Source organism: Cygnus atratus, chromosome 3, assembly GCF_013377495.2.
Source record: "Cygnus atratus isolate AKBS03 ecotype Queensland, Australia chromosome 3, CAtr_DNAZoo_HiC_assembly, whole genome shotgun sequence".
Taxonomy (NCBI): domain Eukaryota; kingdom Metazoa; phylum Chordata; class Aves; order Anseriformes; family Anatidae; genus Cygnus; species Cygnus atratus.
Genome location: NC_066364.1, coordinates 3,997,794 through 4,015,842, shown reverse-complemented (window position 1 = coordinate 4,015,842; position 18,049 = coordinate 3,997,794). Strand labels below are relative to the sequence as shown.

The 18,049-nt window shown below is 41.5% G+C and overlaps 1 protein-coding gene across 1 annotated transcript in view; it reads right to left on the bottom strand.

Moving 5' to 3' along the window:
- Window positions 1-18,049, bottom strand: part of PKHD1 (PKHD1 ciliary IPT domain containing fibrocystin/polyductin) — a 254,443-nt gene that overhangs the window by 105,720 nt on the left and 130,674 nt on the right. The window contains exons 46-48 of the mRNA XM_050709748.1: window positions 16,963-17,209; window positions 3,965-4,142; window positions 3,263-3,458 (exon numbers count right to left, since the gene is read on the bottom strand). Coding sequence (XP_050565705.1) covers window positions 3,263-3,458; window positions 3,965-4,142; window positions 16,963-17,209 — 621 coding nt within the window. The remainder of the gene's footprint in view (window positions 1-3,262; window positions 3,459-3,964; window positions 4,143-16,962; window positions 17,210-18,049) is intronic.

Below are 18,049 nucleotides of genomic sequence, written 5' to 3'. Positions count from 1 at the left end.
CTGATACGTATTTACCGACGTTAATTTTGGATGTAGCGCACCCCTGCCACTTCCCCGCCGTTTGCCCTAAAAGGCTTTCCAGCAGGCACAAAGGCAGAGGGTCAAAAGTAAGGTGACCCCTGACAGAATGTACAATTATTAGAACGAAGCGGGACACAAGCAGCTGTCGAAACCCCACCGGCACGGCAAAGTGCTTCCAAAAGTCAGCGTATGAATAATACGCCGGAGCTCTCCCCTCCGCCCCACCAGGGCCGGCGACGTTGTGCGGGAAGAATGATGGCCTTCCCGAGCAGCTGCAATAATTGTGTCCCCATTGTCCCCCGGCCCTCCCCCGGCCACCCCCTACAAGTGCCCATTGTGGGCACGGGGTCGGGTGATTATATGCTTGGGCTGATGCCGTTTGCGCCCAGCTGCCCGGCTGCTGACACACGAGCACCGAGAGGGGGGGATCCGCGTCTGCGAGACGGGCCTCCAACATACCAGACCTTTTACATAAGTCAAACAGGAACAAATGACTCTTTATCGGCCCCTTCTCCCTTTGAAGTGGCGGCTGCTTATGGGTCCTTACAGCTTTTCCTCCTTAGCCCGAGCAAACATCCTCCTTTTGATATGCTACATGCTCATTATCTCTGCCCCATTTAATGATTTTTGATTGAAGGGTGGCAGCACGGTTGCCAAGAGGGTAGCTAAAGAGGCTCCACACAGGCAGGACTACAAGAAAGGCTTTCCTTGTGCAGCAGCCTAAATTTGGAGTTTCTTAACAGTGTGTTCTTGTTCTTAGCAGCAGATAAGGGCTGAGCGTGAAATTCTTAATTAAGCAGTAAATAGAGAGTGGGGTTTCAGCAGATGCAGCCTGTAGCCATGGAGACCAAGTCACATGAAGGAGGGAGCTGAGACTAAACGCCGGCCCCAGGCTCGGGCATGACTGACAGCTGAAGAATCCGACAAAGCTTGTAAACGGGATTAATTAGTGGGCTAATTATTTCATATAGTTAAATGTAACTAAAAAATAAAAACAGCTTGCAGAGTTAGGCGGGAAAGCGTTCTGAAGGCCAGGCCTTCAAGCATTGTCCTCTCTGGGTTGGTGCGTGGACTTGTAGGGTTTTAAGGCCAGAAGGGACTATTGTGGCAGCCTTCCCCGACCTCCTATGGAGCATGAATCCTGCCCCATGAGGACTCTAATAGCTTCTCACAGAGATGGAGCATATTTCTCTGAAAAGAAGCCCAACTATCATCTAAGGACCTTGAGTGATGGAAAGTCCACCACATGCCACGAGTCTGCTCTGATGGCTAATTATCCTCACCCTCTCAGCCTGTTCTCATCTCTGTAGATTAGGAGAGAAATTAAACGGCACACCAGGGCTACGAATCTGTTCGCTTTATTTCAGACTTTTACCCTACCAACAGTGTTAGATATTAGGTACTCAACACTGAATTATTGATCTCACTGCTATAAAAGTCCTGGCTGAAAATGTTCATAGCATGAATTATACATGTTAGGTGTTTTCATAAATTTTCCCTCGTGTATTCTGGATGATTGTTTCTCTCTATATTAAAATGAGAAACAACATCGAGCTCTTTGTATAATAAAAATCAGAATGAAAGGAAGGCAAATGAGGAACAAGAATGTATCTATGATGCAAGAGTGATATATGCTGGCCTGATCACCTTTTCCCAGTCTTCCCAAGGCCATCATCTCCTCTATTTTCAACTGTAGAAAGAGGCCAAAAAACAGGCATCTTCTGAGATTTCCCATGCTGCTCTATTCATGAAACTGCAACTCAGGATATACAAACTGAAAAAAGGTTGACTTTCATATTTGCAAGAACAAATTTGCACTGTGAGACAACTGAAGTAATTTTTAAAGAGCAATATTTTTTCCAGTGGATACCTAACATGATCTTTACTCAACAGCTATATCTGTACTAGCAGACTAAACAAGGCCAAGCTACGGGACTAAGAACTGGCTCCCAGTAATCTGCATGGCAGTATCGCTGGCCAACTTTCTGGCACAGCTTTGGCCCAGACCAGTGCACTCTCCCAGATGGTGGCCATTATGGTTTGGAAGTTAGCACAGGACAGGGATCTTTCCTAATTTGAAGCCTGGGTGCATCCAGCCTGTTTTGAGAGAGAAAATGTTAAGCTGTATGGACACAAGCTGTGCAATACCAGTTGGCCTCAGGACCAGAGATAGATGTGGCAAGTATGACCCCTCAGACTGAGGTTAAGGGATAGGCTTCCTCATTTCTCCTCAATTTTTATTTCTGTCAGACTGTTTAGCGGACTACCTGCCTTCATTCCAGCCGTGTTTTCCTTTCTTCTCTCCCAGTGATTGTTCCAGTTGCTCTTTTCTAAGCAGATCCTATATGAGAAAGTCATTTGCATGCCATCTCCACAGTGTAAATCAAAAGCAATTCACTAAAATGAATGGATTAGATCAGTGACAAAATTCCCTGTTCCTGTGCAAATCAGCATCTTGATACTTTAGTTTCCCTGTATGATGAACACGAAAGATAAGCTATGCTTCTCAAAGGCACAGAAGTGCCTTTGTGATTCCAGATTCTACTACTATTAATGACAGCAAAAATCATTACCTTGCCTTTTACATACAGAATTTAGACCCTTAGAAAAGAATTTGCTTGAAAAAGGGAATTATGGGAACTGTCCACATCTTAAAAGAATAAATTAAATTTGAAGGTATTGACAATTCCAATAAATACCATTAAATACCAGAATTTCTTAAAGAAGAGACCACCATACTTCATGATCCAGTGTACAAAGCCACCACTCTCAGATGTGAAGGTTTATGATGCTTTTGAAGGTTTACAGTCACAAGAAAAGACCTTGTTCAGTAATCCTATTGCTTTCAGCGGGCTTATCCTAGATAGATTGCACATGGTTTATTAATGATACATGTGATATGGGACCAGCTGACACCAGAGATCATTAGTGGAACTTAATGCCTTTTCCTCTCCAAAACACCAATTCAAATTCAACTGATGTCATCTCACCCACTATTTATGATACATTCCTGTTCTTGATAGATTAGGCATCAGATAGATCAGATAGACACCAACCTGATGTGCATGCATTTACCTATTTGATTGGTCTTATTGGAGGACTGCATGCTTATTGAAAGGCCATTTAAAGACTTTCTTGTGCCTAAGGCTTTTTAATGCCTGGGGGCTTTAATTGAAAAGACATTAGCTCTGTCACCATTCTTGAACAAGAATGTACAATATATCCCTCATATTGCACTTACCCAAGTAGGTTAGCTTCCTCAATCTGCTGTCAAGGTACCAGTCACAGCTCCTGTGATGACCATAGGAAGGCAGTGATTGGAGTGGCTGTCCAGTTCTTTTTCCACAGGACACTATAACCTCAGGATGGGCAGGAAGATCCTTGTGTTCCACCAGCAAGTAATTCCCAGTTGTGAAGTTGCTAAATGTCACTGAATACTAGAGAAGAGGGAACCAAAATAAACACATCTGTCTCTGTGAATAGAGCTCCACAGAGTACAGTATAACACGAATAAAGAGGATGATGTTCCACATGTGCAACATATTCTTCTGCAAAACGTGTTCTGAAAACATGGAAGAGAGAGGGGAAAATTAAGTAGGAGGTGATGGTGAATGCAGATAAAATTCCCTTGTCACCTTAAAAGATACAGAAGAACTATGTCTTCTGAAAACCATCCTTTGATATGTCTCAAGATAATATGAATTTTGTAAATTTCTTAGCACCACATTGAACTTTCATCTACTATGTCCAAAATCTTATTCCTACTCCAAGTCACTTCTGAGAGCTTCAGGACTAGGTCATCATATCTAAACCCTGCCTATAAATATAGAGAGATTTTTTGAGTGCCCTTAACGCTTTTTTTTCCTCTCTCTGCCCACCCAGAAAGATAAAAGCATGACTATCTCTTCCAAATATAATTTAGAAATTATAAAAACTGTGTTACCTGGAGCTGTTTGGTGACCAAAGGGTTGTCAAATGTCAGTGTGTAAGTCTCTTTATCCAAAAGAAGAACCATCCAGCCATATGGGTTTGATAAAGTATCAGGGACGTAATTGACTGTGGTTGTCTTATTCCTACTGTCAGTCACGGTTAAATTATAGGGAATGTCTGGAGCCTCTTTTCTGTAGGAAAAAAAAAATCCCTTTTTTTTTTTTTTACTCAGTTCTGTCGTTTTGCAACCTCTACAGTTCTATTTTTATTTGAATTACAGTAGTATATGCTGTCTCTCTCTCAGAATGTGACTTCATTTGTGTAGTTCTTTACAAACACAGTAAGAAACGATCTCTGCCTGAAGAGCCATAAAAAGAGAGAAAGAGAGACAAAGGGTTGAAGATAAAAGGCACAGAGGAGCAAGGCTTGTGCCAAAGCAGAGCAATGGCAACAGCCAGGGTACCAACTCCTGTACTCCTGTACTGTCAGGATATTTCCCCATCCACCAGACTCATGATCCTCAGGCCCAACTTCCAGGATCTTCATCTTCATACAACGGTTTGATAGAGTTTCCTGGTTAGTCCTACTTAAGCATTCAGAAGTTTTATTAAGGCTGAAGGTGAGAAAATCCTGTATAATTAAAAATGCTGCACTGTGCCAGGCTCAGCATGCAGTACAAAGCTGGGGCTGCTGCAGACTGATGAAAGACTTCATAAAGTGGGTGAACATTTAGTACAGCGTGTCTGCTGAGCATCCAAATGAGAACTCAACACCTTTTTTCACTAGCTCTTTCCTCTTCTAATTCCTATCAAATCTAGTCAGAGGAAAAACTTCCTGAAAATATCACCAATAGCAATGATATCCTGAATGGCTAAAAACCCTTTAAAATTAAGACAGCTGGGGGCCTTTCTCTACTAAAAATAGCAAATAACGCAGTGAGGCTGGAATGGATATAACTACCTGCCTTGAGTATGGCCAAAAATTTACACTGCTACCTCTCCAGGTACAGACTCCATCTTTTTCCTGCACATACACTTTTTTCAAATTATGCTAAACTGACCTTGATTTTTGAGCTTCTAGCCAGATTAACTTCTTGCTAGTACTATTGTGAGTTTCCCTAAGATACAAGGCTGTGTAATGTAATGTGTAAAAATACAGAATACTCTGCTTTCAGGAATTCATTTGTTGAAGACAACAAACTGCGTGAAGGAAAGGATAAAGATGAAAGGCCACTAACCTTTCTGATGTTCAGGTATTGAACATTGTCTCTGCATGTCTGATCATAAGCTGCTTCAAAACAAAGATTTTAATTCCAATCCTCAGCATCTTGCATACTTGCAACAGTTCTTGAAACGGATACAAACTATGGTTTAAACTATGTTCTGGTTAGCTACACAGCGCTACTGCTCCACATCTGGAACTTGACCGAGAAGGTCTTTGAGCAGCTTCCAAAGACACCATAGAAGGCCTTACTGACTTATAAAGCAACACAGATGGACTTATTTTGTGAGTGGATCATGCCACTCACATTAAATATCAACAGAGAAAAAGTAGCCTATACTTCAAGACCGAAGGTGATAAAATACTGTGTCACTCAAATTGGTACACGACACCCAGGCCCATGATATATGAAAGACATAGGAAGAGTGAAGTCACAGCAGCTGGAATTTACCTTTTTTAATTTTAAGCATTGAACTACGCTCATACCTCCTCCCTCTAGAGGCAACAAGGAGCATCAAGCTCCTCCAGAGGATGTCAGATGTGAGGTGGGCTAAAACGTTCTCTGCAGCTGCTGTTTCTCCATGACCTGAATGAATTTGTGCAACAAGACTTCCACATGAGAAATCACATTCTGATATCAAAAGTCAGGAAGAATAAATCCTAGCCTAAGAACCTCCTCCCTGTCTCCTTACTGCATATACATGCACAGACTGCCTAAGCTTGTCTGAGAATTTGATGCATCTCATTGTGGCCCCCTTCTCAGTAGAACTGGCAGAGATTATTTCCTATCCTGAGCATAATCCCAGTTGGTTTGCAAAGGGATTAATGCGAGGCTGGCTAAATCACTACAAATACAGGAGGAGCTCTGATGGCAGCATCCACAATTCCTGTTGAAGACTTCCCATTCTAGAAAGGGTTTTACCCCATCATCACCAACATCTCCCATCCCATGCTCCCACAGTACTAGAGGTGCTTGTAAGAAAATTGTGGTTTCAGCTGCAAAACCACAACTCACAAGTTTTTTCCTACTTCTTGCATTTCTACATATTATGCATGGGGAATTGATAGGGATACATGCCCTAGGACTGCAGATCATTCCCAGCAGAGGAGAAGCCTTGCTGGCTTGCCAGGGTGCCCTGGGGCCATGATTCTGCCATAAAGATGAATGCAGCAGATTTATGCATGAATCAAACGCTGCTGCAGGATCAAGGCAAGTTGACAATTTCACCTTTAGTCCACTTAGTCAGTTTTGGCATTTGAGCTGACAGTGAGCTAAAAATAAAGTCTTTTTATTGTATCTGAAACGGTATTTCTAACTATCAGAATATTAGCTCACAACTAGATATCCTAGAATCATCCAGGATAGAAAAGACCTCTGAGATCACCTAGTACAACCTTTAACCTAGTAATAAAGTCCACCATTAAACCATGCTACTAAGTTCGAAAGCTACACGTTTCTTGAAGACCTCCAGGGATGGCGACTCAACCACTTCCCTGGGCAGCCTGTTCCAATGTCACACAACCCTTCCAGTAAGGAAATTTCTCCTAATATCCTAAACCTCCCTTGGCACAACTTGAGGTCATTTTCCCTTGTCTTATCACTCGATGCTTGGGAGAAGAGCCCCTCTTACCATATTACTCAGTGCTTTAGACTGGATACAGCCCTCTTATTCAAGACATGCAATGCTAAAGTTCATGTCACCTTGCAATTTGACCTTTGGTACATGTAATTTTTGTCCCAGCTCCCCCTTGCTGCTGCAGAGACAATAGAAAACTACTGTAGCAGTTGTCTTGGAGGAGGGTTGCTTGCAGATTTTTTTTTTCTCTTTTAAAATCAGTGGTTTTTTTTGTTTGTTTTTTCGCTATTCTGTTGCCTGTCACTTTGGCAAAGGGCTTTCTGATTACCCAGAAACATTCAGCTGAGAAACAGCAGTGGGAAACAGGGGAAGCGTGAATCAGCAAAGAATCACTCAACCAGAAGATATTGGCAGACCAATGAAACTGACTGGAAGGAGCTTATAAGGCTTAAACAGCTTTCGTACTACTAATAAACCTCCTCTTATAGGCATTAACTGGACCAGGATATTAGGCTGCTAATTAAGCAAGTAAATGACAAGCACATTATTGCCACAGTTATCAGCACCTGCACAGGTATTCAAGAAAATATTTTTAGCAGCAGTGGCATACCAAATATAGTGTGGTACAACATTAAACTCTCCTGCACATCAGGAATTGCCTGATTGAGTTACAAAGGTGTATAATGCCACAGTAAGTGACAGAGACTGTGATGCATCCTCTGTGCAGTATAGATCCTTGCTTTTTTGCTCTTTACTCTTTTTGTTCGTCATTGCTGGAGAAGTCTGATGAGACTGCTTTGACCACTCATCTCAGGGACTTCTTCCCAGTACGTCCAAGAAGCTATAAAGACACAGAAGAAAGCCAGGAAGGGGCAATCCTGCTGGGGTACAAGGAGGTATACAAGTCCACTGATTTGTCTGTAAGAAATTTAGGATGCCACACTAGCCTGGCAGACTCCCTGACTAGTGAATGCAATGTGAATCCAAGATAGTTGGACACGACCTTGATGTGAAGTTATAAAGTCACCTCAAATAACTATCTTAAACTACACAGCTAACTTCTAGATGGGTACAGTTAAATGAAATACATCTTTCCAGTATTCCAGGAGCCTTCATTGGGGAATTTTCATTTTGGAAAAAAAAAATAAAAAAAATTTAAGCCATAAAGCTTTTCTGTGGAGGAAAGCTTTGCACAGCTTACAGTAAGATAGTCTGGGTTCCCTGACCTTCATTTTGAAGTTTTTTCATGACCTAGGAAGGAAAGGGAGACAGACAGAAAGACTGCCTGGCATCTTATGGCCTGAAACCTCTGGGGTTTCCTTGCCCTGGAACACTGTGTCCTTGATTTTCACGTGTCTTGCACCCACTATCACATGCCCTGCTCCTGACATAGTGCAGCATGCCAAAAAAAAAAAAAAAAATTGGGGGCACGTGAAAAGCTCTGCAAGTCTGCACAGAAAACTTGTACAAGGAAACAATGAGCCTGATACTGCATTCTCCTTGCAAGGATGTCAGCGGGCTTGTTTTTTTCACCTATACGCCAAACAGTCACCAAAATGGAAGCATCCTACTAATGGAATTACCAGCCACAATTAGCACCATTTCCATTTGCCCTAAATAGCCAGCGATTTCACTGTGCCCTAAATAGCCACCAATCTACCTCTCCTTACTGTTAATGAAGCAGAGACGCGCTCGCACACGCGAGTATTTCTAATTCAGAGGATCTGAGGGAGCCTGCACGCATCATTAACACGGAGAGCTTCATTATCAGAGGAAAGAGCCTTCCCCTGAACTTCCCCTGGCTTTATTTGAAAGAAACTAGGAGGCAATGGTCTTAATGCAAAATTAACCCTCGCTTTAAACTGCTGGAAGCCTTTACAAACTGTAAGGGGAAAAAAAGGATGACTCATTGAAAAGGCTGTATTTTTATATTGAAGCAGGTTTCAATTAAGGAGCAATTTGCTCTAGAAATATGGCAGGATTGCTAGATAGGACTTTACAGTCTGAGTAACAATTTACCAATTGTAATCATATAAACTGTTATGTAATTTAGCTCAAGTGCATTGTGCAGAACTGTTCAACATAGATGGCCCACAAAGGATTTGTTAAACCAATCAACAACATCAAGCAGAACAAATATTAACTCTCCTGTTTATGTTTACCATTAGCTTACTTATCCTAAGGGTCCATATCTGTGTGTATGAAGGCAGACGCTGTGTTTAGCTCTAAATGCTTTCTGTTTGATACATTTGTGTAACAATCCATTATGATTATCCCTCTCCTAAAACAGGAAACAATATAGCATCTAACTTCAAATGGGACACCAAATGTTTATATCAACAGTCCAATTTATTGTTGGCCAAATGGAGGCTAATTCCAAATTATAGCCATACCAAACACTTTACAGGTTTGATGTTAGTCCCAAGAATAGTTCATTTTACTTTAATTGCCAAGAATCAGAATTTTCAGCTGCTTTCAGTAAACGCATACATCTTTGTTGAGGAAGGACTTGATTCAAATCTGCCTTGTATTAGGAATCCTTCCCATCAATGAGTTTTTGCAAGCAGGGGTCATTTGGAAAGTAACTAGATTGTTGTCCCCGATCCTGAGCAGCCTCTATGGAATAGGCCTTCTGAATTTGAAGTGAAGAAGAGTTGAGATGATCTCCCAGGAGCAGAGAGTGTTGTGAATGACAAGCTAAGAGGGCTTCTTTTAAGGCAGCTTTTGAGTTGGCTACTTCTGGCTTCTACCTAAGTCATCCTTGTTCTTAAATCGGTTCCCCAGTTTCTACAGTTTACAGGCTGATATTTTAAGGAAAACTAACATTGGGTACAAATTCTGAGCTGTAACGTGGCTGGTAAGCAAGCAGTTCAAAAATATTTGCACTGTAAGCGCAGCAAAGACCTGTAGATGACAACTTTGTCATCCCACTTATCCCACATAAGGTAAGGGCTCTGAAGCACCCAACATGGATTTAAAGATTTGGATGCACATACTTTGGTCATGTTTTTACTGCACCTCTATTGCCCACCCAATCCTCTACAAATTCATAAGATCTTATGACTAATAGTTCTTTGGTTATGATAGCGTGTTCCTGCTGGCAGACATAGCTTGGACCTATCCATCCCCTAAAAACATCCCGACAGCTTGCCAACATTTTCCTTGCAAGCAAAGAAAGTGTAGGGCTATCAGCTGCCTCCTCAATGCTAAATACTCCCCCTGCACCCAGGAACACCCCAGCCAATAGTCAAGCTGAGGGCTAGGCGTAGGGACACATTTTGTCTTTTTTACTCACAAGCTTGTGCAGGATCTGTCTTTCTTTCCAATACCCTAGGCTGCAGGATAAATGGAAGGGGATCCTCTACTGGGTACCAAATTTCTCTCAGCTGCTTTGGTGGGATGACACAGAGAAAACTCCGAAGCTTAGCTGATGTGTTGGTTGACTGAACACTCAACAGCCAACTATTAAATATTTGCTTATTTTGCTTGTCCACTTTATGTCACGGGAGCCTTGAAAAAGGCCAGGTTATGAGGGCAAGTGAGCGCACATGCTGCCCCATGTATGAATCCAGTCATGTACACAGGGAAGATATTTAACCAGAGAGCAACTGAGCATGTACACAATGAGTAAAAAAAAAAAAAAACGGTGACAGTCAGGGTGTCTCACAGCAGGTGGGTGTTCATCTGAAGGCACCACAGTAAGTCAATATCAAAGGAAAAGCAAAACTAGAGTAACCATTTGAACTCTCTTCAAGACTCAAAGACACGGAGGTAGGGGGTATGCTATTCTTTTCACTCTAAGCCATCAGCAGCGCCTGGGTTTGCAGCAACTGAATGCATGCACTACAGGAGAGGATATTAGACCAGATTTAAGAATTAAGGCTATAAAGAAGAAGTTAATCTTTTCCTCTGCAGCAGATTAAGAAGAGGGAAGCAATAAAGGGCTCGAACTACAAGACTAGTGCTGAGCAAGTCCCAGGTTTCCCCAGTGAGAGGGGGAAAGCAACTGAAAAGGAACAAGAGGTGAACTTCCTTCTGGTGTATGCGGTTGCAAAGTGTTTGGAGTCCCCTTTGCCGCAAGGTGCTGCCTGGCTGCCGATTATTCTAATGCACTCCTCTTGTAAAAATTATGCATAATGTGAAGAAACTTTTAAAGTCACTTAATCATGTTATGACAATTTTTTAATGAAAATTTGTTTTAATATTAATAGAGACTCATATTTTCACTCTAATATGGGTAGCAGTGGCATTTGGAGCAGCCGTATCTAGCCTGCAGCCATGCTGTGCTGTGCCATGGCATAAGCTGTTCTTCAGACTACTCAATAACTTTCCCACATATAAATTTATAAAGACTTTTATAAGCTTCAATTACATTTTTAAAAGACATAAAAACCCTCTTTAAAGGGTGTTTAAGTGACACATTATTTTAACTTTCAAGTGGACTTCATGGAGAAGGCTTTTGTTACAGCAATGCATGTTGGAAATGGATCCCAGTTACCCTGGAAGTTGTTGGGTGAAGAAATTCAGGACAGAGAGTCAATAAATGCTTAATATTCTTGTCTTCTATAACAACAACAAAAAGGGTTCTAAGGGTTTTTCTCCAACAACAAATATATATATATCATTTTTCTAAACACATTTGGGGAAGAAAAAAATGTGCCAATACGTTATTGTACTCTAGTAAATTAAAGAGCACAAAGATAAAGAGTTGGGCTCTAGCTTTCAGTTGTCCGCATTTTACTGTTAACTTACTTAAATGGTACTGGACATGCTTTTGGCTGTCCAGCAACCAGTCCTATCCCAGACAAATCCCAAGCAGGGGAATGTTCCCAAAAGGTAGTGCTGATGCAACTTGCCTGATCTTTTGGAGACTAAGAAGGTTAATAACTTGGCTGTTGTCAAGACTTGGCAGTTGCCCTCAGAGTCAGGGAATGAACCTGAGGTTGCTGCGATAGAGGTAACCACAGTGTACCAAGCTGTCTCCCTCCTGTGTGAGCAAATCACAGAATGTTTTAGCTTGGAATGGACCCCTAGAGGTCGTCTGGTCCAAACCCCTGCTCAAGCAGGGTCACCAGATACTGGTTGCTTGTTTTCTGTCCTCCCTGCTTGCCATAACAGGACTCCCCTCTCAAAATCCATTAACTGCCTTTAAGACCTTTAAGATTTTTGGATCTGGAGTCCAGTCTTTGGGGGATGCAAAAACAAACCACCATGCCAAGCACCTCACACTATTTATTCAGGAGCACAGAGACAGCATCACCCTAGGGCAAGAGAGAGCTACTGAGCACTGGAGATGAAATGGTTTTATTGCTATTGCCTGAAATCTTCTCCTTGTACAGTGTGACATCATATCAAAGTGAGGATGCTCTTGTGCTAACACTTCAGTCTGATGATCAGCAAATGTGGCTTCAGTGTTTAAAGCTTGGACTTGAGGCTTGCATATCATTTTTCACCCCTGGTTTTGATTGTCCTCTGTCCTCCCAACTGCAGGGACTTAGCACAAATTGTAAGAACAATTAGGAACTAGCAACTTGCAGATTTAACAGGTCATGTACTCCAGAGCTGGTAGAGCACCACTGAAGGGTTATTTCCACAGCAATTTGTAATTCTTTGCTTATCAGAAACTGAAGAAACCCAAGCAACAGTACTCAAACAGTACTTTCATCTTTTTACTGACATTAGATGAATCCAAGAGACTGCATTGCTAGGAAATTCTTCCTGTCACCCAGCCTATCTTTCTTATTCTGTCTGCTCAACCTCTGCCAATTGCTCCTAGTCATGTTTTGTTGTATTGATCCCAAACTATTCCCTTTTTATTGTGAACATTCTTCAAATACATCTGGACAAAATTCACCCTTTCCTTTTCTTCCCCACCCTCTCATCCTCATGTCGCACTGTGGAAATTTTATTAATTGACTTGCATCCTTCATCGCCTCCAGCTCCTTTCACTCCCCACCCTGTTTCTCCACCAGGTCCATTTTGGAGCATTGTCTCTGTGACCGAAGCCTCCCTGACTCACTGCTTTGAACGCCAGCTGTTGCCTGCTCTGCTTGGCTGCCTGCTGACAGTCTTTCAACTTAACATGACAGTGATTTGGCTGGTAGGAGCTACTCACAAGAGAGGATCTGGAAGCAGCACAGAGAAGATGTTTTCGGTCTCTCAGGTTACTCTGGTGAGTACATAGTCCTCAAGAGGGCAGACTAGCAGCTGGCTATTGGGACTGCCAAGTATCTTTGACACAAACTGACTCCCAGCTTATGTAGGTGAATAAGAAAGAAAGGAAAGGAAGGAGACTTGCTGGAAATAAGAGATTGATATAAATCATATCTAGGGGACTGGGCACCTCAGTCACTTATATTATCACTTATATGATCATATCATGGTGGTAGGGGGACGGTTGGACTAGATGATCTCGGAGGTCTTTTCCAACATTAATGATTCTACGATTATCTATAACTCATAAGCAACTTACAGGGAAGACAAAGTTTAGACAAGGGATCAAATCACAATGGTGCAGACAAACTCATATTTGCACTTGCTCCTTACCCCCCTTTCAATGCAAGGAGGAATGATGTGTATTGAAGACATTATCTGTCATGAAATATTAGTATATATTGTAGCAGTGCCCAAACGGACTCAAATCTACAGGCAACATTGTGAGAAGCTACACCAACCACACATTATTGAGCAAAGAGCTCCCGTCTGTATAATCAAGGTAAACACAAGCTAAAAAGGGAAGTAGTTTGCATAAGACCTTATGCTTAAGTGGTCGAGAAAGACAACTAGCATAGTTGTATTTTGCCATCTAATCAATACACTTTGTTAAATCAGAACAATTCCAAACCCTTAATTTAGTGCAGGCTTTTGTTTTCAGTAGTTGAAACAAATAAGCACATCCAAAGCCTGCAGGTAGCTGAAAGTCATATAGTTTTCCACTTCAAAGGAACACATGATAATTTTTTTTTTTCCTATTTGCAAAGGAAAAAAATATTTCTTCTAAAACATGAGTTATAAGATAGAAATGAATTAATAACAGGGCTCTCACAGAGTACTTCAACATTGCTGCCTGTGTACTACGAACCTGAAACGGCAAAAAATGGATAATGATTCAGACTCATACTTTGAAAAGAAAGTGAAACATTGAGTGGAGCACTGGGAAGGGAAGATGAGCATGGGAAGAAAAACAAGAGTGGTACTTAGATTACTAAAAATCCTTTTTTCTCCCCTTTTTATGCCAGGAATTCCTCCAGTGTAACAGAAGTGGTGGAAGTACTTGGCTGAGCAGTATTTCTCCATTGGATCCCTTTAGCCGCCAGCTGCTCAAAGGCAAGAGCAAATCCAGCTTGGGGAGGCAAGTGGAGCAACAGAAGTTTGCTGGGACAGCACTCAGGAGCCAGTGGGAAAGAGCTGGACTTCAGGATTAGGTTATTACAAAGGTGGAATATAAGACAATACAAGTAGGAGGCTGAACTCTCCAGAACAATTTTTATGTCTCCAGAAAAAAAGAAAGAAAAAAAAAAAAAAAAGGTTAAGAGTAACATTCTGTTGCAAACTTACAGTAGGCATGGGAGAGCAAAGAGATACCAGCAAAGCAGACATGTAGCTTACATCATAAGGCATGGTTTTATCCATACAGATCTCCAACAAAACTGTCTCATCCATTCATAGGGTATGTAAGCAGTCAGACACAGACCTGCAGCTACACCTCTGTGGGTAAGCTAACTGGTGCTGTGACCTGTCCTTTGGCCTTGAGGCCACATGATATGGCCTAGCCATATTCGTACAATCTAGCTTCTTCAGCCTCCAAAGAACATGGACACATACAAATTGCCCTACTGGAAATAGTACCCCTCTTGACCCCTAAATTGTACTTAGAAATTACTTGGGAGTGTCATAGCTGTCATGGGCCAAAACTATGCCAGGGACCATTATGATCCTTTAATAATAAAAAAAAAGATGAAACAGGGAATGGATTTAAAACTAAGTAAAAAAGAGAGACACACTGCACTTATATATGCACAAACACTCCCTGTGCTTGCATACATCTTATTTCCCCCCAAACCACTGTAGAAGGCAGGTAGAGGAAAATCTTGACATTCAATTTAGGACTAAGTCACCTAACTGTTTATTGATGTTTGTATGTGCTTTGGTTAACTAAATACCCATTACAGTCACTAACATCATAGTAAGTACAGCCAGGAGAAGCTCAAACAGCAATTCGGCTGACTGGCCCTTAAGAGAAGAACCAGAGAAACAGGCATCTGGTGTTGTTTAAAATGTCTCTAGGAATCCAAAATATCAGAGTGAGATGGCAGATCTGATACAGTGCCTGCAAGAGATCCTTGATCTTCTGCCACCAGAGTGACAAACAAAGTAAGTTATCATAGGGGATTTTAAATGTCACCAGACACCTCTGCATGGGCAACCAAATCAAGGACACAGGTTTCCATCAGCCATAATAGGACACATTGTCAATACCCACATGGTGACTATACATGCTCTTCAGGAAAATATCCAAGTTTTTATGTCTTAACTCAATTTGACTTCACTCACTGAATTTTTGGCTCACCTGCCAAATCATTCCTGTAATATTTGAGTGCTGAATAAGCTTAGAGAGCTATATCACAATTTTACTGTAGTTGCTTTCATCCACAAAGAGATTCATTCATTTATGCTTTGGGTTCCTCCACCATTTAAAACAAAGAAATGTAGTTGTTGTTTTGTTTTGTTCCATTTCAGTCTATAAACAGTAGTATTATCACAAGTGCCCACTGAAATCAAGAAAGCCCTGCCTCCCACAGTAACAAAAGCTTACTTGTGAGTTTCATATCTCCCTCGAACCATTGTTTGATTCCATAATATTGATAGTGAGCCAATCATATAGACTGAAACAGATTGCTTAGTTTATGAGCCTGTGTCAACCTATTAAGGTTCGATGATCTGAACTGACTACATGTACCTCACAGAAAGCAAAGAACAGCATAGAGAAGCTGTGGATGTCCCATCCCCAGAGGTATTCAGGACCAGGCTGTATGAGGCCCTAGGCAACCTGATCTAGTGGGTGGCATCCCTGCCCATGGCAGGGGGTAGGAACTGGGTGATCTTTGAGGTCCCTTCCAACTTGAGCCATTCTATGATTCTGTGATAAGAGACATGGCTGCAACACAATGGCAGAAAATTATCTACCAGAAACTTTTCTTTTAATTAAATACATCACGAAGTTATTATATCTTCTGTACAATATGTCTGTTCATTGCATGACAGATGGGCCCATGAAATCATAAAATGCTTATGGAACTTACAAAGAAATGAAATTAGATGCCAGAAATATTCTGCTGAAGACATGAAAAACTAACCTATTCATGACCTCCTATCCTTTGGGAACTTTTAGGGAAATCTCTCACGATGAGTATAAAAGGAAACACCCTCAGAGCATGACTTAAAAAATAATTAAATTCAAACTTTTTTTCTGCATTTTATCACCAGTGGAGGTGTTCTCATGATCTATGTCTACTTTATATTTCAGCAGTCAGAATATCTTGGCAAAGTTCCCAATTCACCCACTAAATCTCTGACTGTGGTTGGGGCTTGGTCATCAATCTCCCTTTGAACATCTGAGTGTCAGTGTCCACCTTGAGCTGGATTCCCAGTACTACAAAAGCCCATTTATATCCCTCTGGTAATTTGAAGAGGGACAAAATAGCAATATACCACAATCACCATTTAAAAGTCAACACTGCCAGAACTGTCTCCAGAGAGGATCAAGACTATAGATAGAAAACCAGGGTAACGAAGATAAGAATCTTGCTGAGAACCTCAGAAGAAAATCAGGTTTGGACAGGCCATATCCAAATCAGTAAACAAAATAAACCAAAGACTGTCCTCTGGCCTAGAGGCCAACTTGTATTTATAATTTCTGTAGCTGTCCATACAGCTAAGTTCCCTCATCTAAACCGTGATGACTACATCCAAATTGCCAGTTAGGAATGGTCCCTGTGCTGTCACTAAAATCATGCCTGGGAACTGTCTGGGCAAGAACAGTGCCAGAGATCATGTGGACAACAGCACGGACTATTGTGTGCCAGTGCTCAGGCTTTTATCCTGACCACATTTAGGACCCAACAAAGTGTCTTGGTATCATGTTTAGACACAGCAGCTCTCTCAATATAAAACATAGCAAGTGAGGTTTTTCAAAAGAGGAATGGTTACTTACAAATGAAGAGACATACGGTGGAAAACAAGGTCTCTGCCACAAACGCTGCCACCAGAAGCTTGACTGAAATTGGCACTGGCTGTGCATGAAGCCCCAAGGATGTCTGTAGAAGGGAGGAGATGACTTCCTTCTTGTCCAGTGACAGATCCATCAAGATCCTCAAGGATGGCAGAGTGAGGAAAGGGGAAGGACACTTGGAAAGGTGAGTTGGTGAAGGTCAGATGCTCAGCTCTCACTGTAAACCCACCTGGGGGGAACAAGCAGAAGTTCAGAAACAAAGACGAACCTCTTCAAGGTCTGAAGGCTTCTCTGGAGAAAAAGAGATTAGCATCACTTCACCATCACTTTGGAAGAATGTTAAATGCTAATGGAAGAATGTTGAATGCTAAGTCAATGAGAGGAGGGAAATTGGAAAAAAAAATAAAGAAAGAAAAAAAGAAAAAAAAAAGATGATGGTAGGAATTGTATGTTCTGGCCAGGCCCCACCTGTCCAGTATCCTGCTGTGACAGGACTTGTTACAGGCTCCACTGATCCAGGTGCTGCTCTTTCAGTATCTTCTGAGTGACTCCAAAACCTTTTCAAAAGTCCCATTGCCAAAAGTTATCATCCCCAAACCAGTAATACTTATAGATATTTTCTGCCCTGTTTATAAGACAAATTCTTCAGAGATAAGGGCTGCTTATCTGTGTGTGCATATGTACAGCACCTGGCAGGATAAAGCCCTGGCTAAAAAGTGTGGCTGGAGTATGTTTTCACTACTGTAACACTGACAGATACAGCAAGGAGGACTATTCAAGTGGGCTAATGCATAGAAAGTTTTTGAACACATTAATATTTCCAGGAGTGTCCAAAAATTATTGCCCCATGTACCATAACAAGTCAGCTTTGGCATGAGTGTTCATGTGCCACATTTGGTTACTATTTGCCTATCATATTGTCAGTTGAAACCTCTCTGAGTCAGATTTTACTATTCCTCTTGTTCTTTGATCTCACTCACCTCCTGAAGTCTTTTTCTCTGTTATGTTATTGTAGGGCAGTATGAGTTTATATATAAATATATTTAAGAGGTAATTGCAGTTGGAGTGT